The sequence below is a fragment of the Thyridium curvatum genome (assembly GCF_004353045.1).
Source record: "Thyridium curvatum strain D216 chromosome Unknown NODE_35_length_383278_cov_80.659980, whole genome shotgun sequence".
Taxonomy (NCBI): Eukaryota; Fungi; Ascomycota; class Sordariomycetes; order Thyridiales; family Thyridiaceae; genus Thyridium; species Thyridium curvatum.
Window position 1 is genome coordinate 111,362 of NW_022156790.1, and position 25,554 is coordinate 136,915.

Below are 25,554 nucleotides of genomic sequence, written 5' to 3' on the forward strand. Positions count from 1 at the left end.
TTACTCTTCTTTCTTTCTTTTTTTTTTCTTCTTCTTCTTCCCACCGGCTCTCCTCAAGCCGGGCCGCGGGTTGCCTTTGGCCCATCTTTGCTTTCCTAAGACGTAGCTCTTTTGCTTGGCATGCAATGCAACACAACGCAACGCACAACATGGGGGGTTTAGGACTTTGACTTTATTGTGGGATGCCTACCTGCGGGCACACATCCCCGCCGTCGTTGGGGATATTACCAATCCTCGGTAGCCAGACTGGTCGGCACAGTGTCGGTGTTGGGGGTCAACACACAGCTGCGTCTCTCGTTCTCGGCCGCGCGCGCGTGTGCTGAAGTCGCTGTGCCTCGGACGTGCAGTTTCTGATTACCGCGTTGGGTAGGGCGTCTTGTGACTGACTGACCGACCTACTTGCTTTTCGTACGAGAAGAGACAATCATGAATGACAATGAAAATGTGCTGAAAACTCGTTTGTATGCGCCTAGAGGCTAGTTTTTTTTTTACAACACAAAGAGGGTGAGAGTAAAAGACAGCGGCTTCTCTTTAGTCGTTTGAGCTGCTTGTCTATCGTCGTTTCCATGGATGACCCGGCACGACGAGACACCCTCGCCTCGCCTCGCGCCGCCGCGAGGGGAGGAAAGATGACGCAGCCTGCTACGGAGGCGAGCCTCCGGCTCAGGTACCCCGCCGCCCCCGGCGCTTCCTCCGTGAGACCCGGCCGAAAGAAGGAGTGGTGATGTGATGCCCCGGCGCACAGATTGGCAACAGAAACCTTGATGTGAAACCTAGTTAGTCCGGATGCAGTGTCAAGTCCGTTGTTGTTTCTATCTGTGATCACTAAACCGAACTGACATATTTCAGGCAAGTCATCCATCACATTGGAATGTAGGGCGAGCAGGCGACGACGACGACGGCGGCGGCGGCAGCGGCACACACGAGGCCTCGTGCTCTGCTAGGTATCCACGCTTCACTACCTATCCGAACACGAGGCTGGCCACCATCAGCTCGTCACATTCCGGACGGCCATAGGTGCGCTGGTGTGTCTGTATCAGAGGTAAAAAAAGGGGTCCTCGCCCGGCCATGACTAGTTTGCAGACGCCACATCGTCTACGGGTAGGCAGGAATGACTATCAGATGCAACTATCCATCGCGACTAGTCGCTGGGGGAGCCGCCAAGCGCAAGCCACCCAAGACCAGGTGTTCGGATATAGTTTGCGAGAAAAAATGCAAGACCCAGCTGAAGGGAGGGCAACAGCAGGGCTCGGATGCGTGCCGGCCTTACCCCAGGATGGAAGATCGGCGGCGCGGGCGCGCGGCGCGATGCGAGGTTTAGCAGCTGGGCACTGGGCTGAATGGTCTGTTCGCAAGACCGAATGGCCCCGCTTCAGGGCCCCGGTGCCGCGTCTCAGGGAACACTTGCTTGTCATTCTGGGCGGGCGGGCGGCGGGACGAGCAGGGAAGTGGAGGGTATAGGAAGGGCCAACTGGAGGGAAGGGAGAGGAGGGGAGGGGGGGAGAGAGAGAGAGAGATTTCCCAAATCAGCGGTGTCGGAGGTCGCGTTTCGCATCTCGTCATGCTGGAATGCGATCCCTTTGCGAGGTCCGGTGCTTTGTTGGATATGGGGTTTTGGGGGGACGTGGGGAGCTGAAGATGGTGTTCTAGATCTAGATCTCTGCAGGGGGTGGGAATGACGGCTCGAGATCGTCGAGTCGCGGATGCTTCGTTCGCAAGCCACCGTAGATCCGCGAATGGAAATTGGGCGATCCCGGCCGGTGCAATGTGCCGGCGCCATGGACGGTGCGTGGTACCGTCGCAATGGTAGCAAGATCCGGTCCGGTTCGAAAAGATCTTCGGGCAACCGAACCCCACGAGCTTGGCCCATGGCATGGCGTGGCATGGCATGGCATGGCAATGGGAGGAACATGGACATGGGGCGTCGGGGAGCCGGGCTCGACGTCCTGGGGCGCGGCGCCGGACACAGCACCATGGGCTTTTGGCAAGCGTTCCAGGGAGAGTGCCATATCTCAGGGACCGATCCTCGAGGCGAGATAGATAGGCAGGCTAGATGGTGACGTGCAAAGGGCGAGCAATCGTGTAATATCGTCTAACCACTTTGATATAAGCTTTTGGCCTTGCGTTCGGGCAGTGTCTCTTGGCCTAGATCTTCGGGAAAAGAGTCATTAGCTTTGATCTTTCCTGGAAATCCCTCGTCTCGGGGCTTACCTAGACAACTTAAACACCACGAACGGCAGTATTCCGTATCTGGTATTAACGCGAGAGATGAGCAAGAAAGCCGGGATAACGACGACAAGATAGTGCTCTTGATACGAAGAGGATATGACTCGTATCTCGGGGCTTTAGTTGAAGGGCAGTATTGCCCGCTCCTTTCTTCGCAAGGAAGCTACATCAGCCACGGAGATGGCAGACCTGAGATAGCAAGGAGACATAGCGTGAGGAATAGAACCTGGAAAGTGATTTATCCTGTCTCCAGTATTGATGTAGAGTGGGAGCGGATCTCTCGAAGCACAACTCATGTCTGGCTCAAACTTGTTAAGCGAAAGCTACATGTAAGCTTTTGATAGTCTTGAAGAACAAGGACCATGAATACGCCACCTGCACGGTAGAACGCGCTATGGTGAATGTCGGCAGTTGAGAACGGTTGCGGTGACCATTCAGTCGTCAAGAGTTGCACTTGGTAGTCATTGTCCCTTGATATCAATGAGGACAAACGGGCATTGCCTCTCACGTGGATGTTCTTGCAACGTAACATTACTATGTTGTCCCTGGAGGAGCTCTTTGAACTAATGTAACTCGAGCTCTCTTGAACTACCTGACACTTACAGGCTGTTAGGAACGACACTCCGCGTTAGATACAGGCTTTCGAGTCTCCAAGTCTCAACTTCAGGGGACAAGTAATTACCAAACTCATGTAATCTCTAATTTAGTGACAGAGTGCTTGATTGTCCTCTCTCACATAGGAGATCGTATTGCTCTGCTAACTAATTCATTGTCAGATTCTTGCAATAGGTGAGAAACACGGCACCGTATTTTCCCACGTCTGCCCTCACAACATCGAATAAGTCTCTGAAAAATGGGCAGGACTCCACGGGAATCATTCCTAAGCCGGATATAAATTTCGATTGCTGAAGATTGTTATTGCCGTCGTTTATTTGACTCGAAAATGCGAACCCATTCCATATATTGCTCAAGTTCAAATCTGTTGCCCAGAACGCTCAACGGCTAGTCAAGCGCGTCTTGAGTTGCTCAGTCACTTTCCCTGACATTGAAAGCACGTTCTGCCAAGTGCAAAATAAAGAGATTTCGTTCTAGATCATCTCTGAGTTGTCGACTATATTCATCCCGTAGTCTGTCAAGTCACATCGATTGACACTCTGCACCCGATAAGGTTTGTGGCAAAAGGTCAAATAATTATGTCGTAATACTCTACAACCTCGACCTGACACAACAAGTCCTATATACTCTTTCAACCACATTCACACCCGTTTTCGGAAAGTGCTGTAGATCTTGGGACAATGTTCCTATCAGCGTGTTGTACATGCCGAGCAATCAAGCGCAGGGATTCGGGGGCGCGGAGAGAGGTCCGGCCCGCCTGCATGAACCACACCTTCTTTTCGCAAGGCTAAGGCTCTAGTTGAGTATAAGATCGCAAAAAGCAAAAATGTGATCGATACCGAATCGGCCACTCTTCTATAGTGACCGGGGAGATGGTACGATGTGTGGAGTCAAGTGCCTGTTTCAAGTTTGGACACTTAAATAAATTGAGCCTTGGCCGCGAAACGGTGCTGATTTGACTGGTCTACCATTATTCTATTATTCCCGGGAGTGGCTTGCCAATACAGCCGAGCTGTATCATCGGGCACAGCTCTTAGTTTGTATCTCGGTTGAAGTGTCAGTGATCGCAAAATGGGAGGTGAGAGTCGTGAATAGCGCTGGCTTGGCTTGATCGTGCAGCTTCCATCATATCGGGATGTTGACCCAAACGCAGCCTCGATGGTCTCCAACACAACACCACGAAAACATAGCAAAACTGTAAATATGAAGATAGCCTGCTAACCATATATAATCGTACTTCTATACAGTAACTCATATGCTCATGTTGACAACGCCGCTTCTCATGATCTAGTAATACAGCAAGCACCATCCCAGCCGTGATCTCATCACAGCCAACGTAGACAAGGCAGCACCAGCAACAGCAACAACAACACCTCCCCCAACATTACAAATACTCTATACACAAAAAAACAAAAGTTGTCTGATGCCTCTCTTGAACCCTGTGATTCATGCCAACTGCACCACCCCCAACAAGTAAAAACACATCTCAGTGCGTCACCACCCGCACGGCCTGCAAGAGGACCCCAAAGATGAGGCCCCGCGCCACCTCCTCGACCTGGAGGCAGTCAAAGATGCGGCCCATGGCCTCGCTCGTCGCCGCCTGGCCCATGACGCCCATCAGCGCCGCGGGCACCCCGCTCTTGATCAGCAGCGCGCGCGCCCGCGCGCGCAGCCTCTCCTTGTCCTCGGCCGACATCTCGGCCGGCCAGGCCGCGAGCTCCTCCTCCGTCGGCAGCGTGTTCTCGCGCAGCTTGGCCAGGTGCCGCGCGACCCCTTCGTCCGACGTGTTGGCCTCGAGCACGGAGGTCTGGATGAGGGTCTGGATCGACGCGAGCGAGGGGTTGCCGGGCCGCAGGAGGAACGACTTGGCGGCCGTGAGGAGCGTGCGCCGGATGTTCCAGGCCGAGGAGAGCGTGTACAGCTCGTTGATGACGGCGAACAGCAGCTCCACGGCGACGCGCGTCTCCTGCTCGCTGAGTTTGGGGAACTGCTTGTAGCCGGACGTCGGGGCCGGCATCGACCGCCGGCGCGCGTTGGTGAGGGACTGCGACCGCGACCGCATGGCCATGGTCGAGTTGCGCTTCGGGTTCCTGCCTCCACCGTCTTCCTCGTGGTTGTTGCTGTTGCTCAGGGCGTCGTAGTCGTCCGGGATCGCGTCGGGCGGGGGCGGTAGCTTCATGTTGCTGAAGCTGGCGACGGAGGGGGACCGCGCGGGCGCGAGGCTCGATGCGCGGCTGTGCTGCCTGCTGCCGCCCGTGCTGGGCGACATGAGCTCCCAGCGGTCCGACCTGGCGGCCGAGAGCGGCTCTCCCTCGGCCTCGCTCTGCGAGTTGTAGCTGGGCCGGCGCTCCATGGGCGCCATCCGCGCGGGTTGCGTCGAGACCACGGACGACCTCTGGCTGTCGAGGCTGTCTCGCGTCTTTCGGTTCGAACCGTTCATCGAGATGCTGCTGTCCACTCGCGGCGGCGTAGACACGGACAGCCTGTTTGTGTAGGCAGTGACGTCTTGTAATGACGAGGCGGTGTTCTTCCGCTGGCCGAGTCCCATGTTCCCGAGAACGCCCGTGACGCCGCCCACGAGAGCCTTGCCTCCCTCGTTCATGCCCTTGGGAGCGTTTGACAAGACACCTAGGACGTTCTTGCCCATGTTCTCGAAGGCCTGGAGCTGAAAGCCGGACTTGGATGCACTGGGAGCATGGCCCGAGTTCTTCTCCAAGAAGCGCTTCATACCCTCGCTCTCCGCCAGGGGTTGGTACCAAAGTGCATCGCGCAAATACCTCTCCAACTCGCCGCGAAGCGAAGCACGGGTGTGTATTCTCCAACTTGGAAGCTCGGCGTGCTGTTCCGTAAACGCCTTTGCTCCAGAGATGGTCGCGATCCTCCGCATGACCTCGTGGAGCCGCTCAAAGTCCGAGTACCTCCTGACATTCATCCAGCCGGGGAACTGGGTGGTGGCTGGTTCGATCTGTATCAAAAAGTCCCACGAGGGCTTGCTCCTAATCCGCCCTGTGTCGACGAGAGCCTCGTCGTGAATAGTCACGGATGCCTTGTGCAGGGTCAGCACGGGCTTGCGCTGTTCCGAATCGCTCAGGTCAGCGTCGTCCTGTGCCGGAGGGACCAGCTGATCGAAGTTGGTGAAGTGGCCCGAGTCGCGGTTCGGGGAGGTAGTCTGGCTGGGCGATTCGGCCATTGATGACCGCGGTGTGATAGGTGTGTAGATCGGCTCGCCCTTGCCCGACTGCTCGTCGCCGGAGCTGCTCGGGTCCTTGGGCGAGACCTTGGCAGACGCAGGAGGCGACTGCACACCAAGGCCAGTAGCATCATTTTTGCTGTCAGGTAGGTTTGGCTGAATCTCCAGCTCGTTGGCATTACGCTTCATAGCCCCCGCCAGTCGCTCCGATGCGTCTGCGGCGCTCTTCGTCTCCTTGGAAGGTTCGCTCGCACTCTTTGCCCGGGCTCTGCGGGCCTCGTCTTCGGCAATCATCTTGTTTAGCCTCTCCATCTCTTCCATGGCTTCCTCCATCTCCTCTTCAGCCTTACTAAGCTGTTTCTTGTGGCCCATGGATTCTCTCTTCCTGGCCTTCTCCATATCAAAGGAGTTGCGGTTTCCTTTCGACAGCCCGATGTTCCCTACGTTGCCATCGATATCAATGAACGCATTGTTGTTTGCTTCCGGACCTGTCTGCATGCCTACGTCGATAGCCTGGCTGAGGTCGGGCTCTCCGGCCTCGAGGAGGTACACAATCCACCCATTGATCCACTCGGGCTTGGAGCAGGTCTCGAGCGTCTTCTCCAAGATGACGCTTGCCAGGATCTCCCTGAGGAATATCCGGGCAGGATCACAGTCGTAACTTGACCTGTCCAAGAAGGCTAGCAGATCCTCGGCGACCATCTTGAACTTGCTGGCCTGCTGCTTCTGGCTCAGCAAATTCGCCAAGCTCGAGTCGGGATTGGCGGAGAGGTAGTTATATATCGCGTCCGCAGCAGTCATCTTGGAGTCGGTAGGCAGTTCCGCGAAGGCGGCAGAAAGCTCGGCGAACAGGACAATGACGATGGAGGAGGAATTGGTGAGGAAGTCCAAGAAGGCGTCGGCCGGCCGCTTCCGGCTCAGGTGGTTCGAGACGGATAGCAGATAGGACGTCAAGACCTTTCTGCACGACGCCGGGAAGGAGTCGTCTCTGGGCACGATGGGCCCGTACCACCATTTCACGTAGTCTCTTATTATTGCGTCGACGAGGTTGTTGAGCGCATCGCGCGTCTCCGGGCGGAAGTCGTCGAAGCTCTGGGCACCCCACTGGTACTCGTCCTCTCGGTTCTCCCTGCTGGCGCTCCCGTCCTTGTTCTCGCTCTTGCTCGCCAGCACCCGCGCCAGGACGTCCACGCCTCTCTCGCCCTTGATAGCACGCGACAACTCCGGGTTGCGCGCTTCCCACGATATGAACAGGGCGACGCCGCCGAATGCGCCGACCAGGACGAGGCCGAGCTTTCCGAGGACCAGGTACGTCGAGGCGGCCAGCCCGACCCCTATGGCGCCCAGGGTCTCCGGCGTGGCCGTCGAGAGGAAGCGAAATGTCTTTGTCAACAGGTCATCGTCGCTCGTGGTCGGAGAAAAGAGTGGTTCTGGCTGTGGCGGATCGGCCGGAAGGGCGGGCTTTTGTGATTGTTCCGTCGCATCTGCTCCCCCATTCACCCCTGCCACGGCGCTGGATTCCATGTCGTCGACAGCGGCGCCGTGTCGGTGCGCATCTTCCCCTGGTACCATGCGGCAAGGAGAAGTCGTAAGCTTCGGGGGGGAGTGAAGCGGGGTGGGGTGCCGAATTGATGATGCTGTTGAGACACGATAACGGACTGGAGCTCGAAGGAGGAGCTTTAAGTTGCGATCACCAAAGCACGTATGTACGAAGTATGGGGTCACGAGCAAGGGCTGAAGAAACGAACGAGTGCAATAAAGACGCCAGTTGGCTTCTCGAAGCCCTGCCTGGCACGTACGAAATTGGTGGTGGAACAATCCCAGCAGATGGTGTGGGAATGCCCCTGGGGCGGCCGTGATGCGCGTCGTTTGGTTTCACAATGTCTGGAGAGACCAATCCGTCTAAATTTAGAGGGTGGACCCCCAGCCAATCTCCCTAAACCCCCCTATCATAGCGCCCGTCCTGGTCAGTGCAATCATGGATGCAAACCTTCAATTCCTGGCTGTATCCATCTCGATTCTCATCCATGTGGCACGTGAGGATGTTGCATGGGTGTTTTGTGTCATCAATCTTTTGCGTGAAGGATCCGAGCCGAGGGATTCGACTGACGCCCCAATTTCCTGAAGCGCTGGGCCAATCTTATATCTGTTTCTATGAGACAGGCTGGCTCAACATCGAATACTCTGTCGTGTCTGGAGGGGCACAACAGAAATGTCCTCCTGAAAGGAGTGCTGATTTCAGCATTCATGAAGACCGAGGCCTGTTTCAACCATTGATTGTGTCAACTAGGTAAACCAGTGTTCGCTCAGCTTACGTGGGGGCGGGGCAGCCCGGAGGATCTCGACACATTCGGTTTCCGCGCCCGCCGGCGATCTAGAGAGCTGTCAGGGGTGTTGTGTTGTTGTTGCTGTTGCGTCTGCCTCGGACAATACACCAGCGAATGAGAGCCAGTGGATCGTGACATGAACCCTTTCAAGCCTGGATCAACCTAGGTACCTCCCTATATGCTGCGAAGTAAAGTGAAGAGTCTTGCGCCCACACACCTTGTTTCCCCATCGACTCTACACAAGCGTCCGAGTCTACATCGCAGCTCAGCTCGAAACCATGGCACCCACACTCGCCGCCGCGGATCTCCGCGCCCTCGCCGAGACGGACATCACCACCGCCATCCCGCTCGACCAGCTCGGCCCCGTCATCACCAGCAGCCCCTTCGTCGCCGTCCCGGGCACCTTCAACACGCGCGACCTGGGCCTCGTGCCCACGTCGGCGGGCCAGCCGACCCCGATGCGCCAGGGCTTCGCCTTCCGCTCCGGCGGGCTCACTGACGGCCGCGCCTCGGCGGCGCTGGGCAGTACGGGGCTCGGCATCAGGCGCGTGTTCGACATCCGCTCGCAGAAGGAGCACGCCGACAAGCCGGACCCGGCCGTCGAGGGCGCCGAGGGCGTGTGGGCGCCCACGAGCGAGCTCGACGCCGTGGTCCGGCTCGACGAGTTCGTCGAGGGCCAGGGCGAGGGGGGCTACGTGTGGATGTACCTCGACGTGCTCAGGTGCTACAGGCCGGCCATCAAGGCCGTGCTCGAGCACGTGCGGGACAGGCCTGCCGAGCCGTTCTTGTTCCATTGCACGGGTAAGTTTTTGTTGTTGTGTGAAACTCCGGATTTTTTCCTTTTCTTCTCCCTCTTCGCCAAGTGTGGCACACACGTCCCACACTTGTCTGGGTGATGGTCACTAATAAGGAATCTCTGCAATAGCTGGCCGCGACCGCACGGGGGTAGTAGCGGGTCTGCTCATGACGCTCGCCGGCGTCGACGCCGACACAGTGGCCTTTGACTACCTGCTGTCCCGCCTCGGCATGGAGCCCGCCCGGGAGCAGCTGCTTGCGTTTGCGCTACACGGCGCTGGCGTCACCAGCATCGATGCGCCTGGCTTCAAGAACATGACCAGCCTGAGGAAGGTTTGCTGGGACGCTTATGTCGAGGCCGTCAACCGCGAGTACGGCGGGTTCGAAAAGTTCATCACGGACATCCTGGGCCTGTCGGCGGAAGATGTCGAGATCATCAAGCACAACTTGACTGTGGCTCCGAGCGCATGATCTGCATATCAAGTTCTTCGATCGTACATACTGACGACTTGTAGAGTAGCTCGAGTAGATAAGACTAATACACGGTTTGAACGGGATCACCGGCAATCAACCCCTGACAGAGAGTTTAGTCGGTTGTGTTGTCCTGGCAGATACCCTCAACTTGCAGCCGATATGATGTATGGCCAGCATCATGCCTTAGATCGACGATGACAGACGTGAAGGCGATATGCATGGGAAATTTGTCAAACACCAGGTGTGAATTCAAGTATTGGCTCGTAGGGACAGTCGAAGCCCCGATGAGGACATCTCGATCGCGATGCAAGGCCAAATCCCTGGCTAATCGGTACGCTACGTACAGCATACGATTTTCGTAACCATTGTCATTTGTTTCACAAAACTCCTCATCTAGAACATGGTAGCAGAATGACGGTTGTCTTGGTCTCTACCAAAGTTGGCTGTCGAGAAGGACAACTGGTAAGCAGCCCCTGCAGCCTGACGTCCAACCACATCCGCTCGGAAGACCATTTCCATGGGATTTCCCATATCGCTCCCACATGTCCAACCAATCGAGCAACTATTCTCGCCATCCAACGTCACCCAGGAGTAGGAAAGTGGGCGTGTGCCCTCCCTTCTCGAGAGTTGGCACCTCCACATTACATCATCTCTCCCCTCTCAAGCCACAGGACCCTGATTTTAGCCACGGCCGTCACAAAGCCCGCTAATTCGCTCACCCGAGCCAACTAGAGCCACCTACGGAGACCAGACACATGGGCCAAGCACACCTTGTTCGCCCCTGGGCCAATCGCCAACCCCCCCAGACCACGCCAATGACGTCTCCAGCCACGCACCCCGGTCCCCGAAAAATGTCAGGACCCTGATTTTCCAACAAGAAACGAACTGTTACACGCACTCGAGACTGTCGGGTGTGTCCAGAAGTACGAACAGCCCTACGGGCTTGAGGAGAGGTCTGACGAATATCGGGAAGATCATCTGCGCTTCGTTGGGGACTTTGATGTCATGGTATGGCATCACACCCTTCTTGGCCGCTGGACAGACTCTGGAATCTCGATCCTCAGACCAACTGACGTGAACATGCTCTGCGAACTCCTAGGCCTCAAATCGTAGATATAAACCACGCAGCATTCCACTCCATAGACCCTAGATCTTATTCCTTCTTATTCTATATCAAAGCCTTCTTAAGCATCAAGAGAACTTGAAACACATCAAGAAGTCCCAACTCGGAAAGACTTATATCCTACCACTACGCTCAAGCAATCAACCACAACAACATCTTACTATATCACATCCAAGACCACAAACCATCACAATGTTTGGCCGCCGTACCCGTGTCACTACCACCACGACCGCCCGCCCCCGTCGCGGAGGTCTCTTCCACCGCACTCGTCCCGCGCGCACCCACCACACTACCACCACTGGCCGGCATCACCACCACCACACCACCCACGCCGCGCCCGTGGTTCACCACAAGCGCCATGCCACCATGGGCGACAAGATCAGCGGTGCCTTCCTGAGACTCAAGGGCAGCTTGACCCGCAGGCCCGGCCAGAAGGTGAGCCCACAGCTCTCTCTATCCTCTTGTGATTCGATGAAGCATCAAGGCTAACGGGACACTCGAATAGGCTGCTGGCACCCGCCGCATGCATGGCACCGACGGTCGCGGCTCGCACAGACGCCGCTACTGGTAGAGCGGTGCGCTGGAGACGGGATCGAGACTGGCATGACGTTTTGCTTCATTAGACTGGGGGTGGATGGATGGTTATACAGTCCCCGGCTCGGGACTTGATGATTTTGTACGATTCCAGCAAGCATGTATTGACGGACGATATACCCTTAGCCAGCTATAAAGCATAATAGACGCTGGCTGCATATACGCCAGGACTTGGACAAGATTCTGTTAGTAACTTTTGTGCCAGTGATTCACGGATTGTTCGTGACGACCTCTTCGGGACGGCGATGTCGTCTATGGACAGTGCCGTCGCAGTGTATCTATCGTACACCTTCCAAGGTTGACCTTGCCCTATTGATTCAGGGAGAGAATTGCCACTGAGATCCCTTGGTTTCGACTCTGCCTCTGTCGGTGTTAATCGTTGATGGACAACCTCTCCTCTGGTGGCTCACTGGCTCGCTCTTTCCAAAGAGGACTTAGACCAAGGCAGTTGCGCTGCCTGCGGTCAGTCCAAGTACGAACTTGAAGGTCGTCCCTCTCTAAGAGTGCCAGGAGAGGTTATTTGAGGTTCTTCTCGTCTTCCCAGCACCATCAAATCACCCACTGCTGCCTCCTTTCTTACCACGCAGAAACTGCAGCCCAGTGCCAGAGCAATACGCAGGGAGCCTTAAAAACTTTTCCAACCCGACTACCTTCGCCTTGTCGACCTGGCGATGCGTGCGCTAAAACTTCGTCTAATCAACGGCAGCCCAGGCCACCACGACGGCCAGCACCCCTTTGCGCAGTCACTCGCCTGAAGAATCACCCACCTTCCACTCACTCTTCACCCACCTCTCACCTTACCATCCGCTTCGTCTCAGAAACTCGACTCTCAATACAAGCAACATAGTTGTCATGTCCAACTTCGCGATTCGCTTCCTTTGGTTCCCTGCTCCATGTGACTTGTGCACTTGCACTAACAGCCAGTGCTTCTGATCTCTTTTCGCACCACCACCCGCGCAACCTCGCGATTTCTGTCTGAAACCAACCTCTTGGTTCGATTCATGCCATCTCAGTTGCCATGTCTTCCACTGTCACGTACAGTAGAAGGAAGAATAGTCGCTCGGCAATGGGTGAGGCCATACCTTTCACATTAGCTGGTGACCTCGGTGGCACAAAGATAGGTTAGTCAACTCCCTTTACTCGCACGCTGATTCTCGCTCGCCCTAGGCTGCAATGAATCCAGCATGGAGTTCCTCATGTTACCAATCCGACTGACCTGATGAACAGTTGCCAAGATGCCTTCTCGCTATCAACGAGGCCAGCGCGGGTTCGCTGGAGTTCCCTCCTTGAGTCACAACGACAGTGTGTCCGAGATGGCGAGCGCCTTGCTTGATACTACCCTCGACGACCAAACCCCAGCCAGCCATAGAGCATCTCAGGTGACGTAACATACCTCGTTTGGACTCAAAGACAATGTCTAGCTCATATTAGAACAGGCCTCCCTCCTCGCGACCACTGAAAACGATGTGTCTCCGAGCATCTCAACATCCGGCCGACGACTATCTGACCTCGAACTCCCGCACCCTGAACCAGACAAGCAGTCATTGCGACGTCCCTCCCTGCCGAGGTCTCATACGACTTGCAATGACATGCGTGTCGACAAGACTCGGAGTGCAAGCTCGCGAGGCACACACCTCGAATCGCTGGCGAAGCTCGAGGGGAATGCCAAGGGAGCTCTGTCAAGCTCGGCCACCCTTGCATCGGATATCAACATGAAGGTTGAAGCGATGCTTGCAGCCACGGCGAGCCTCAAGCCAGAAAAGCAGTATCAGGCAGAGCAGAACAATAGCTCCGGTCCTTCCATGCTGTCTCGGCTCAAGAGTACCAAGTTTTTCAGCAAAGTGAGCCACAAGGTCTCGCAAACGGTACATGACAAGTGGAACGGTAACAAGCTTAAGGAGGTAGACGATCTCCCACCCTTGCCCGTGACTCCTTGCGCTTTGCGTTCTGTCAAATTGTCTCCAGTCTCAGCATTGGCATTGCGGTTGAACGAGGGCGACAACTTGAACAAATACAAAGTGAAAAAGCTCACGGGGGGGAAGACCACCGAGGGCGCCATTCTACGCAAACCCTTGCCAAGCCAGGCAAGTTCCACCATACTCCAGGACTCGTCCAGAGGTCCCTTCCATCAACCCGCTGCAGGCTCGTCAGCGCAAACAAGCTGTGACACTCGTTCGACGCATTCGGCCACTGATCTGGCCACATACACACCCCATACTCCCAGTCCTGACCCGTTCGAGTCGGAAAACATCATGGAGGGCCAGCATAATTATTTGCTCGAGTGCGAGCCCGTTGGCAGTTCGACTCCACGGAAACGCAAGAGTGCTCATGACCTCGAGGGCTTGGTGTCTCCTGCTGCTTCCCAAACCACGAGTGACATCCAGACTGACGAGGAAGATGCCTCTGACAACACCGTCTTGCATCGAATGGTGGAAGGTAATTCTCGGGATTCTCAGGTGGAACTGGAGGACGAAGATTCGGATGCGGAAACATCCTCCTCCGATGAGGACGTCGGATTGTACCCAGCACTGCCGACACCGAGCAACGACTCGGACCCTTCTGGCTCACTGCTTCGAAAGAAGCATCCGTCTCCTACCAGGAGGCAGCTGAGGTCGCTCCAGCGACGAGTGGAATCGCCAGGCTTTGCTAGCCGACGACCTAGACAGGTTTACCTGACCCCTACCCCTGAGCTGTCGGCTTCCAGGGCCCGGAGATCTCCATATGAGCTGGGCTCGCCAGTCAAAAAGGACCAGAATAGCTCGAGGCTTCTTCTCAAACCCAAGCCAATGCATGCTGCCGCTCAACTGGCCGCTCATTTGCTGGAGGATGATGTGCGCACCAAGAGGCACCCATCTCCGTCCAGAGACGAGCTCGACGAGTTGTCATTTGAATTGCACCGGATGATGAGAGAGGCTAGACGAATCCCTGGGCCCTCCCATGAGCCGAAGCAGACCACCGACAACCACTGTCCATCTGCTGAGAGTGGCGGGGAGTCCGGTATAGCTGGCGAGAACCGGGGCCGCACAGGCTCTTGCACCATGGGAGCCGATTTTGGGGGCGTATTTGACAGCAAGGAGACAGACCGGGACAAGTTGCTCGGCCAAGATGTCCGAGACGAACTGACCGAGACAGGCCCTGCTGCTTCGAAGAGGCTGCCGGGTCGTCGCAAGAAGACGCTATCACAGGTAGCTGTATGTTCTTCAGAGTCCGACTATGAGGACATGATGGCCGAGGACGAGCTCCAGGGTGCAGCTGCAGACCCCTGACCTGCTCAGCCAGCACATCTGCTGCTCCCGTGGAAGGGGAAGAGATTTGTATCTGCGCTCGCGTCTTCTTCTTCTTCTTCTTCTTCTTCTTTTTCTTTTCTTTAACACAATCCGGCCATCAGTCAATTCAGGTTGCTTCAGTCTGAGATTGCAGATGGCGTTGAATAAGGCGTTTGGCGTTAAGGAGTTTCGACAGACAGACTATGCCAGCAGCCCGGGCGGTTGGCTGGTTTGCACGGCTTGCAGGGCTGATGGTTTGCCTTAATTGTGACCTCATTCACCGGGGTAAGTCGCACGCCATCTTGCGTACGGATGGACATCTCGAGCCATTATTTGCATTTTCTGCCTGCGGGAAACATGGAAGCTCAACGTTCTAGGCCGTTGTGTCCGAAGGCCAGGGATACATTTGGCCGGGTGGGGCTTCAGGTCTCCGGAAAGGGACAGTTCAGAGGCGCGTATTAGAGTCAGGGTCAGAGTGTCACGATACGGATGCGAAGATATTGAGAGGGTTAGCTAGCTAGCTTGCTTGGTAGATTAATAAAGTCCAACGTTTTTGAGAGAGTTAAAGTCGATATCCAATGTTAACAAAAGACGTCTCTGCCAGCAGTATTGCATCCGATGCCATTGGTCGGCTTCGGCTTCGGCCTCGCCAATGGCAGAGGGAATGTTGCACCACATTTTCCGGGTTCGGATGCGGTGCAGCACATCATTAATGCATGCAGCAATTGATTGGGATTGGCGTTCTTGGGCGTCGGGACATTGACAACGGAATTCATATGATTGGTCAATCCGGCCTGCGTAGAGAAGTCCGCGGAATGACCCAGCGCTGACTCAACCCCAGCTGCAGCGTTGCGCTGTGGCGCTGGAGCTACCAGACCCTGAGAGAGAGAGAGAGAAAAAAAAGAGAACAGCGGTGTCGCCGATATCAGCCGATTCTAAACACCCCCCGGTCCCAGGCTTCGTTTCATCCTCTGCCCGACCGGACTTATTTTCGCCTTCCCACGCCAGGAAACATATTTCCCCAGGAATCTTTTGTTTCACTTGTTCTCTCTGCTCCTTCTCACGAAACCATCATATCTGTTTTTGCGAGTTATCTGGGGTTCGTCGTTATTGCTCGGCAGGTTCGTCTCCGCACCAAAAGACCATTTGATCTGCATTCACCCGGGCCTGTAGTTACCACATTTCTACGGATTTCGCCACTTTCTGATTGGCCGCTCTCGCGACTCCCGTCGCACTTTCCTTCGACGACCCCCCTCAGGACAGACCTCGGGACTTACAAACCCGGCTTTCCTCCTCCTCAACTCCTCCTTTGACTTATCGCAGCTTCAAAAACAGTCGAGCCAAGGTTTTACTCGCCAGCAACAACAGCATTGAACAAACCCAGCATGTCTTTCTCCAGCCTGGTGCAGGATCTCGCTCTCCGTGACTCCGGCGCCTCCTCCCGCCGGCCCCGCGACGACGTCTCGACCACCTCCACCATGGACGACCGTGCCTCGCGCATGTCGCACCCCTCGCGGGCCATGTCCTACGCCAGCACCTCTGCCACCAGCGTCAGCATCTCGGGCGAGATCTCGAGCCAGCTGCACGGCGGCTACGCCCACCCGCTCGCCAGGACGTGGCAGGCCGAGAGGCAATTGACCAAGGTTCGTTCACCCGATTCCTGTCGTCGCTTTGAAGATAAAAAGGGGGGGCAACCCAGAGCTGACAAAACCAATCGCAGTCCATGCTCATCTACCCGCTCTTCATCTCCGACCAGGACGACGAGGAGGTCCTCATCCCCTCCCTGCCGAACCAGTACCGCCGCGGCATGAACCGCCTCGTGCCCTTCCTCGAGACGCTCGTGCACAAGGGCCTGCGCTCCGTCATCCTCTTCGGCGTGCCCATGAGGCAGGGCACCAAGGACGCGCTCGGCACCGCCGCCGACGACCCGCAGGGCCCCGTCATCCGCGCCATCCGGCTCATCCAGCAGCGCTTCCCCCACCTCTTCATCGTCGTCGACGTCTGCCTCTGCGAGTACACGTCGCACGGCCACTGCGGCATCCTCAAGGCCGACGGCTCCCTCGACAACGGCCTGTCGGTCGACCGCATCTCGGACGTCGCCCGCGCCTACGCCAAGGCCGGCGCCCACTGCGTCGCGCCCTCGGACATGAACGACGGCCGCATCCGCGCCATCAAGCTCAAGCTCATCGAGGAAGGCATCGCCCACAGCACCCTGCTCATGTCCTACTCGGCCAAGTTCTCCACCTGCCTCTACGGGCCCTTCCGCGACGCCGCCGGCTCCGCGCCCTCGTTCGGCGACCGCAAGTGCTACCAGCTGCCGCCCGGGGGGCGGGGGCTCGCCCGCCGCGCCATCCACCGCGACATCAACGAGGGCGCCGACGTCATCATGGTCAAGCCCGCCAACGCCTACCTCGACATCATCAGCGACGCCAAGGACATCGGCAAGCACCTGCCCGTCGCGGCCTACCAGGTCAGCGGCGAGTTCGCCATGATCCACGCCGGCGCCAAGGCCGGCGTCTACGACCTCAAGGCCATGGCTTTCGAGTCGACCGAGTCGATCCTGCGCGCCGGGGCGGGCATCATCATCAGCTACTTTACGCCCGAGTTCCTCGACTGGCTGACCTACTAGACGGGGATGATGATGTTGTTGCGTGAAGTCTTTGCGGCGGCCGATCTGTTTGATGGCGATGCTTTTTTTTTTCTCTCTTCTCTTAATGATGATGCATGCGGGGTATAAAAAAATCCTGGGGATTATGGCGCTGGCGTTTTTGGGCGTTCTTTTTTCCTTACCATTGGGAAGAAGTTACAATTCATAAAATGGAGGAGGCTGTTGAGATGAAGAAGGAGACGGTCGAATCCTCAAAAGCAAAAGAAATCTGGCGATCCGTGATATGCAAGGAAGCGTTGTTCGCTCGCTGTATGTATATATCAATATCTATAAAAGGAACAATCACCGAAATGTAATGACGAACCTCGAAAGAAGAACTACGGTCTGGTCATACATATATGCATTCGTGATGCCAGTGTTTTCTCATCAGTCGATTGTGGTTATTACTCCTTCGACAGACAACGAATACCAGCTACAGATTGCACGCAGTACACGGTCTCACGATGCAAGTATCTTCTGTTTGAACAAAAAACAAGACTTTTTCCATGCGAATTCTTGGTATCTAGGTAAGGCACAGCAAGCCCATGTCCACATTCTGCCCCCTTCCAAACTACTACCTTGTTTAAACCGACGCCACACTTGCCCCCATATCTTCATAGCGAAAAAAAGTAACAAGTGTGTCCCTCTCATCACTTGCAATATCAACACATTGATTTTATCATTCCTCCCCTTCCAAATCATCGGTCATTCTCCCTCTTCTGCTCACCCCCTCCCACCAAAACCCGGTCGTCATCTCACAGCAAGGACCTCAAGAGTCGAGGGCATTAGGCGCATAGTCGGGCCGGGCGCGGCTCGACTTGATCACGTCCTGCACCTTCTTCTCCGTCGTGTCCCAGTCGTCGGGGCTGAGCTGGACCAGGTCGATGCCGTAGTGGTTGGCGATGTCGGACAGCGCCTGGTAGCTCTTGCGGTCGTAGACAAACGAGATGGAGACGCCGACGCGGCCGAAGCGGCCCGTGCGGCCGATGCGGTGCAGGTACGTCTCGGCGTCGGGCTCGCGGTCGCCCATGCCCTTCATGGGGATGTCGTAGTTGATGACCATGGACACGCTCGACACGTCGATGCCGCGCGCCAGCACGTTGGTCGTGATGAGCACCTTGGACTTGCCGCTGCGGAAGTCGTCGAGCAGGGCATCACGGCTCTGGCCCTCATGCGCACCGTGCAGGGCGGCCACGCGATGGCCGTCGGCCTCCATGCGGCGCTGGATCTCGTTGGCGCTCTCGCGGGTCTGCTCATCATCATCATCATCAGTATGAGATAGTGGGTAGTATGTAAAGAGGATCTATCAACGCACCTTGACGAAGATGACGGATGAACCAATCGTCATCAGACCGTACAGCTTGCACAGCACATCGTACTTGTCCTGAGCCGAGGGGCAGTCCATGTACATCTGGGAAATGCCGGCGACGGTGAGCTCCTGCTGGCGGAGTCGCATCTGGTTGGCGTTGGGGGCGAAACGCTCGGCGTACTTCATGACATTGTCGGGGAATGTTGCGGAGAACAGGAGGGTCTGGATAGACTTGGGCAGCATGCTACAAGACGGTAAGCGGGCTGCTGTGATATTATTGGAATGAGGTTCCCATGACTTACTTCTTAACCCTGACGCACTGCTCTCCAAGACCCTGCTGGTCCAGCATGTTGTCGGCCTCATCAATAACAAGGACCTTCAGGTTCGAGACGTCAAACTGCTTGCGCCTGATCAGATCCATGACGGTGCCGGGAGTTCCGACAACGACGTTGGCCCTGACGCCAGTCTCTCTCGAAATCGAGCCGGGAATAGCGGCCTCGACGTTCAGGTTCGTGCAGAACTGTCCAATAGACTGGATGACGCCCTGGATCTGGCGGGCCAGCTCTCGGCTCGGGGCAAGGGCCAGCGCTTGCGGGGTGTGAGGCTGCTCGAAGTCGACGCGCGACAGTATCGTGACAACAAAGGCGGCGGTCTTTCCGGTGCCAGACTGGGACTGGGCGATCATGTTCCGGGGGGGGTCGGCAAGCATGAGAGGGAGAGCACGCTCCTGGATCTTGGAGGGCTTCTTGAAGTTGAGAGCGAGAAGACCCTCGATGATTTGCTGCTTGCTGCGAGAGTGTTAGCCTGCTGGCACAGGTGATGCTTTTCTGGCGGATTGCAGAGGTATGCCAACTTACAGGCCGAGATCCTCAAAGGCGCTGACTGAGTAGAGGGGGTTCTGGGCATCGTTCTGGAGGTCGCTCAGCTTCACCTCGACATCGTAGTTAGACTCGACAAGGCCGGGGCCAGCGCCGTCTGCAGGGTTGTCGGCAGCAGGAGCGGTCTGCGCAGGCTTGGCCTCAGAGTCGGCGGCAGCCGGTGCGGCATCGGGCTTCGTGATGCGGCTGGCGAGGTCAGACATCGTGAAGGGATTGTGAGGGATAATTGACGAGAGAGCAGTCGGTCAATTGACGCAAGGAAAGAAGATGGCGTTTGCAGCTTTGGCTACGTCCGTTGCGGATCAAGATCGGCGATCACAGTGGGTGCGGGCAGCCACAGGCAGGATCCTTGGGGATGAGACGCGCGAGAGAGATCGCCAACTTGAGAAAGAAGGGCCTGTGGAGTGGCTGGTTGGCAAAGGCAGGCCTCTCCTCGGAAGTTCAGAAAGAAGACGGGAAAAGGGTGGTCTTTGTTGACTGACTTCTGAGGAAGCTGTCAAGTGATGGCGAGGCAAGCAGGCAAGGCACAAGCTTCTCAGGCAGGCAGGTTGCTAGACTGGCTGGACTGAGCTAGTGGGGTTCAAAATTTTGGCGGGGTCGATCTAGAGACAAACAGTACAAAGTACAAGCAGGTGCTGTTAGTACTGAGGCAGTTACAAGTACATCAGATGACACTGGACAACGGAAGGCTCCTACGAAACAACAAAACATCAGGCTTTTGGAGCCCTGGTCTAGCTACGTCTCTGAACTGATGATAGGAGCCTAGAACAATGATAGCTCAACTCAATCTAAGTATCCCCGGCTGACAGGACGAAGGTCTCGGGTAGTTCCCCGCCCACGCAGCCACTTTCCCCAACTTCTCGAAATCGATAGCGCAGGCCGGCCACCAGCACAGCCTGCCGCCGTCAAGAGAGACTGCATCCCTAGGTCAAAGGAGGACAATCGATCAGGGAGCAATCCATTGATATGTAGGCACTTTCGCTGCCGATGATCTTACGTACTCCTACCCACCGCTGAGGCATTCTTCGGCCATCACGGGGCTGTGCTTGGTAGAACACGTACAAGTACCTGTAGACGACCGGAGCACGCACTTGTTAGCCACACGCTGGATTATTGGAGGGGTTAACTACCTAGGTAATTCTGTACTTGTAGTTACCCCTGGTGGAGGCCAAGGTAACACTGCTGGCGCATGAGGGCCGCCAAAGGGGCCGCGCGCCCAGCCCGACGGATCCCCAGCTCAGGCTAACATTAGTTGAATAGTTATATGTGGTGCTGTACCTACTTACTTGCTCCTCTCACCATTGATGCTTCGCAACCAACTCCGTGCCGTACACACGACGAAGGCATGCGACTCCTCGCTCGCTCAAATAAACTCACGCCAGCCTCCCACTACATCGTGTCTCCGTTTGCTGGGCCTGACCCTCTCTTACTTTGCATGATTTCGCCCAATCGTCTGCCGCTCAAGGACTAGAGATGGCCGAGGTGGACGGGGTGCCGACCTTCGGCGCCGAACTGAAGGTTGGTGGTGGCTGGACCGACCCCGCGTGCACCCTCCGCGCGCGCGCTGCCCTTCCTTGATATCCAGCAGCCTTGTTTTGTCTGACCAACTCTCATTAGGACGGCTTCAAGCCCGCCAACGCCTGGGTCGCCAATGGCATCGCCTGGCTCGACGAAATACAGCAGTTCTACCGCGAGCGGAGTGCGATCGAGAAGGAGTACAGCGCCAAGCTCAGGACCCTCGCCAAAAAGTACTACGAGAAGAAGACGCGGAAGCAGGCCAGCCTGAGCGTGGGCGACACGCCTACCATGACCCCGGGCTCTCTGGAGAGGTGGGCTTTCCTTGCTGCTGGTGTGCATCGGTCTGAGCGATTTGTACTGACAGGGCTCTTCGCCATAGTGCCTCGCTGACCACCTGGGCTACGCAACTCTCCACCCTCGAGGCCCGCGCCGACGAGGTCGACCGCTACGGCAACGACCTCGTCAACCGAGTGGCCATCCCTCTCCAGACGCTGTCGCAGAGATTCGAAGAGCTCCGGAAGCGCCATGCCGAATACGCCGACAAGCTGGAGAAGGAAAGGGACAACTCGTACGCCGAGCTCCGCAAGCAAAAGGCAAAGTACGACACGGCCTGCCAGGAGGTGGAGAGCAAGCGCAAGAAGACCGAGTCGGGCTTCAGCCAGGCCAAGGCCCAGAGCAACTACCAGCAGCAGATCCACGAGATGAACAACGTCAAAAACACCTACATCATCGCCATCAACATCACCAACAAGCAGAAGGAGAAGTACTACCACGACTACATCCCCGAGGTCATGGACAGCCTCCAGGACCTGTCCGAGTTCCGGACGCTCAAGCTGAACGGCCTGTGGACGCTGGCCTCGGAGCTGGAGAAGGGCATGCTGACGTCGAGCACGGGCATGATCTCCACCCAGACGCAGGAGATCGGCCGGAACGCTCCGCACCTCGACTCCATGATGTACATGCGGCACAACATCGGCGGCTTCCAGGAGCCCCCGGACAAGGTGTTCGAGCCCAGCCCCGTGTGGCACGACGACGACACCATGGTCGTCGACGACCCGGCCAAGGTCTACCTGCGCAACGTGCTCAACAAGTCCAAGGGCCAGCTGGGCGACCTGAGGCGGGAGGTGGACAAGAAGAGGCGCGAGGTGGACAACGTCAAGCGGCTGAAGCAGAGGGTGCGCGACGGCACGGAGAAGAAGGACGAGGTCCTGGTGGTGGGCCAGCTGTTCGCCATGCAGGAGGAGCTGCACTCGCTGGACCGGAGGCGCATCACGGCCGAGGTGGAGACGTCGACCATCACCTCGGCCGTCGGCGACGTCACGCTGGGCGCCAAGAGCCACAACTTCAAGTCGCAGACGTTCAAGATCCCGACCAACTGCGACCTCTGCGGCGAGCGCATCTGGGGCCTCTCGGCCAAGGGCTTCGACTGCCGCGACTGCGGGTACACCTGCCACAGCAAGTGCGAGATGAAGGTCCCCGCCGAGTGCCCCGGCGAGCAGACCAAGGAGGAGCGCAAGAAGCTCAAGCAGGAGCGCCAGGAGGCCGCCAACGCGCTGGTCGGCGGCAGGCCCGCCGGCGGCGGCTCGGGCGGCTCGACGCCCCAGGTCGCGGAGCTGCCGGCGCTGAGCCGCTCCAACACGATGAACTCGCTGAGCTCGGGCTACGCGGCGAGCGCGCACCGGTCCATCTCCGGGCCCTTGTCCCCCTCGGAGGAGACCCTGCCCGAGGAGCCCAGCGGCGGCCCGCGGCCGACGCCGCCCGCGGCCGCGGCGGGGGCGAGGAAGCGCATCATGGCGCCGCCGCCGGCGGCCTACATCAGCGAGCTGCCCGGCAGCGCGCCCAACGGGTCCGGAGGGTCTGCTGCCGCCGCCGGCGAGCAGAAGGGCAAGATGCTGTATGCCTTTGAGGCCAACGGCGAAGGGGAGCTCTCGGTGCCGGACGGGCGGGATATCGTCATCCTCGAGCCGGACAGTACGTTCTTTTTTTTTTTCCCAGCATCACTCACCCACCCCTCCCTCCCCTGGAATTCATGCTTTTTTTTTATTCTGTATTTTCCTGAGACCACTTATCTTTTGCTAACACTTACGACAGCCGGGAGCGGATGGATCAAGGTGCGCGCGGGCTACAAGGAGGGCCTCGTGCCGGCCAGCTACGTCGAGGTCGGGCCGGCGCCGGTCCCGCTCGCGGCGCAGACGACGGGCGGGTCGCTGAGGCCGGCGTCGACGTACTCGAACAACAGCGGGTCGTCGTCCGTCGGCGGACCGGGAGCGGGAGCGGCCAAGAAGAAGGGCCCCGCGGTGGCGCCGCGCCGGGGCGCCAAGAAGCTGCGGTACGTCGAGGCGCTGTACGACTACGCGGCGCAGAGCGACTCGGAGCACAGCATGGCCGAGGGGGAGCGGTTCGTGCTCATCAAGGAGGACCCCGGGGACGGGTGGGCCGAGGTGGAGAAGGGCGGGATGACCAAGAGCGTGCCTGCTAGCTACGTGCAGGCTGTCTGAAGGTTGGCTTTGGCGGATCAGGGGAGAAGGATGGAGAGGGATGGAGAGAGTGTGGTGGTTCTTTGTTGTTTCGTTCGGTGTATATACCTTTATAGAGAGGGATGATGGGGAGGTTATGGACAGCATTCCCGTGGTCTTTCTTTTCGTTTGGGGGTGGCATCGGGATTGCAAAGGGTTCAAAAAGGGACAGATCGGTGGGAGAGAAGGGGGAGCATTCGTGAGGGACGGTAGAGTTGGTTTGTCTTTTTCGATGCATCTGTAGCGTGGAGAGGCAACACACACACATACACACACACACACACAAACATCAGTCGTTTTTACATTTACAGTGTGTCCATCTTGCTTGTTTCTGTTTTCTGTCACGCAAAATGAGTTCTTGGTTGAATTTGGAGTCTTGTCAGTCAGTCTCTGGACTCTTTCTCTGGAGCAACAGTCTGTTGAAGAAGAGCTTTGACCTCGTCCACGGCGGCCGTCTTGGCTCGCTACGTCATCGGGCTGGACCCGTGTCCGACACATTCTGCCGGCACCAGTGCGAGCAAGGGACCAAGGGGACCAAACCAAAGGGCATCGGTCGGAGAGAATGGGATTGGTACCCGCTTTAGAAGACTGTTTATCACGGACGTGACCGATTGCGGTGACAGTTGATCTGAGAAATTGTGGGTGGATATTCATTAGGCCAAGAGCCCGAGAGCGCCATCGTGCACATCGAAATCCCACCGTGTGGGGGAACAGAAGAAGAAGAAAAAAGAGCAGATCTGTTGTCGATGGGTGGATAGCCTTTGATAGGCAGGGGGTTGAGGCTGGTGAGGAAACCTGAAACAAACATGACTTGTACAAAATACATGTGGAGGCCAACACTGCTTGCTTGTAAGGACAGATGGGTAAGAATGGACCGAATCACGGTTATTATTGCAAATGGACTTTGTTGGCCTGTTGGTTGTTGGCTGTTGCTTTTGTGTAAATCGGGGTTGGTTGATGGACTTGGCGTTGACGTACGGAGTACGTACATTACAAGTACATACCCGGCCGGACGTGCAGCAGGATTTGTGTGGTTGGCAGCAAGATGCAATGGCCACTGCATGACGCTCGATATTCGCTGGGACTGGGCAGGGCTGGGGGCTGCAACAACGACGTCGCCCTTTCGAGAACAAAACCGGTTTTCCTTTCCCTTACCTTTAGCCATCGCTACCGAAAGAGTGCCCAGGCGATTGGGATTGAGTGGACAAGAACAATGGCATTCATCGGAGCCTAGAACGTAACTACCAAACTACGTAGAGGCTCGTGTTTTGAAACCGCAGCTTTCCTCTTCTGAAACACGAGCCAAACCCGCCGATAAAATGGGGAGAAGAGGACCTTGAGGGCCAGACCAGGACAAGAAACAATGAAGCTTATTGTCGATGTACGGGGTCTCTCTGCTGGCTGGCTGGTCGGGATGCTGGGCGGCGGGTATCTACGCATCTGCCTAGCGCTCGCCTTTTGACGATCCGAGATGGGGGCCAGGGACCAGGCCAGGGGAGTGGAGGAGGTGGAAGCCGTGAAGGTGGCAGTGCAAACCCCCAAACGACGCAAGAATACGGAGAATTTGAATGGTGATTGGCACGCGTTGCGTGTTCCCGACTGCCAATTCCGCCACGCCAGTCCTTTCAGATCGATACTTGGCAGACGGCGGAGGAATGTATGGGAGACATGGGTATTCCCTAGTACCTTTTTTCCCCAGTATTGTACTTGTAATAGCCAGGGCCAGGGGTTGAACAAAAGGGGGATCCGCCGGCGAAAAAAGTCTTGTTCCTCGCTACAGAGTCTTGGTTCCTGGATTCCAGCTTGAGGCGGACGGACGGCGGGGGCGGCCAGTGGCAGGCCCGGAATGGTGGCGGCCACTACTTGACTTTGAGTGCTTGCATTGGCTTGGACAGTTGAATTATCCTGTATTCTAAAAACATCTTGATCTTATTTATGGCTGGGTTGGTTGAGGAGAGGAGAGGGAGGAGGGAGAGAGTGTTGAGGAGCTCTGGAATAGAATAGCGTCTCGTGTCATCACACCATCCATCGTAACTACATCCCACCACACGTGAGAGCTGTCCATTTCACTCCCTC

At 56.8% G+C, this 25,554-nt stretch overlaps 7 protein-coding genes across 7 annotated transcripts; 5 read left to right on the forward strand and 2 right to left on the reverse strand.

The window, feature by feature from the left end:
• Positions 1 to 4,327: 4,327 nt before the first annotated feature.
• On the reverse strand, positions 4,328 to 7,603 carry E0L32_006238 (uncharacterized protein; the record flags this gene model as incomplete). The annotated part of the gene is made up of 1 exon (XM_031140849.1): positions 4,328 to 7,603. The coding sequence occupies one exon, from the start codon at positions 7,601 to 7,603 to the stop codon at positions 4,328 to 4,330; it is 3,276 nt and encodes a 1,091-aa protein (XP_030994976.1).
• Positions 7,604 to 8,636: 1,033 nt separating this feature from the next.
• E0L32_006239 (uncharacterized protein) lies at positions 8,637 to 9,624 on the forward strand (the record flags this gene model as incomplete). Its single annotated transcript, XM_031140850.1, has 2 exons — positions 8,637 to 9,159; positions 9,284 to 9,624. 2 exons carry the CDS (start codon positions 8,637 to 8,639, stop codon positions 9,622 to 9,624), a joined length of 864 nt encoding a protein of 287 aa, XP_030994977.1.
• Positions 9,625 to 10,942: 1,318 nt separating this feature from the next.
• E0L32_006240 (uncharacterized protein) lies at positions 10,943 to 11,321 on the forward strand (the record flags this gene model as incomplete). The annotated part of the gene is made up of 2 exons (XM_031140851.1): positions 10,943 to 11,185; positions 11,256 to 11,321. 2 exons carry the CDS (start codon positions 10,943 to 10,945, stop codon positions 11,319 to 11,321), a joined length of 309 nt encoding a protein of 102 aa, XP_030994978.1.
• Positions 11,322 to 12,362: 1,041 nt separating this feature from the next.
• Positions 12,363 to 14,610, forward strand: E0L32_006241 (uncharacterized protein; the record flags this gene model as incomplete). Its single annotated transcript, XM_031140852.1, has 3 exons — positions 12,363 to 12,465; positions 12,572 to 12,646; positions 12,776 to 14,610. 3 exons carry the CDS (start codon positions 12,363 to 12,365, stop codon positions 14,608 to 14,610), a joined length of 2,013 nt encoding a protein of 670 aa, XP_030994979.1.
• Positions 14,611 to 15,995: 1,385 nt separating this feature from the next.
• Positions 15,996 to 17,239, forward strand: E0L32_006242 (uncharacterized protein; the record flags this gene model as incomplete). The annotated part of the gene is made up of 2 exons (XM_031140853.1): positions 15,996 to 16,253; positions 16,331 to 17,239. The coding sequence occupies 2 exons, from the start codon at positions 15,996 to 15,998 to the stop codon at positions 17,237 to 17,239; spliced, it is 1,167 nt and encodes a 388-aa protein (XP_030994980.1).
• Positions 17,240 to 18,026: 787 nt separating this feature from the next.
• On the reverse strand, positions 18,027 to 19,647 carry E0L32_006243 (uncharacterized protein; the record flags this gene model as incomplete). Its single annotated transcript, XM_031140854.1, has 4 exons — positions 18,027 to 18,506; positions 18,573 to 18,810; positions 18,869 to 19,354; positions 19,424 to 19,647. The coding sequence occupies 4 exons, from the start codon at positions 19,645 to 19,647 to the stop codon at positions 18,027 to 18,029; spliced, it is 1,428 nt and encodes a 475-aa protein (XP_030994981.1).
• Positions 19,648 to 20,917: 1,270 nt separating this feature from the next.
• E0L32_006244 (uncharacterized protein) lies at positions 20,918 to 23,460 on the forward strand (the record flags this gene model as incomplete). Its single annotated transcript, XM_031140855.1, has 4 exons — positions 20,918 to 20,962; positions 21,062 to 21,273; positions 21,327 to 22,933; positions 23,054 to 23,460. The coding sequence occupies 4 exons, from the start codon at positions 20,918 to 20,920 to the stop codon at positions 23,458 to 23,460; spliced, it is 2,271 nt and encodes a 756-aa protein (XP_030994982.1).
• Between the last annotated feature and the right edge of the window lie 2,094 nt (positions 23,461 to 25,554).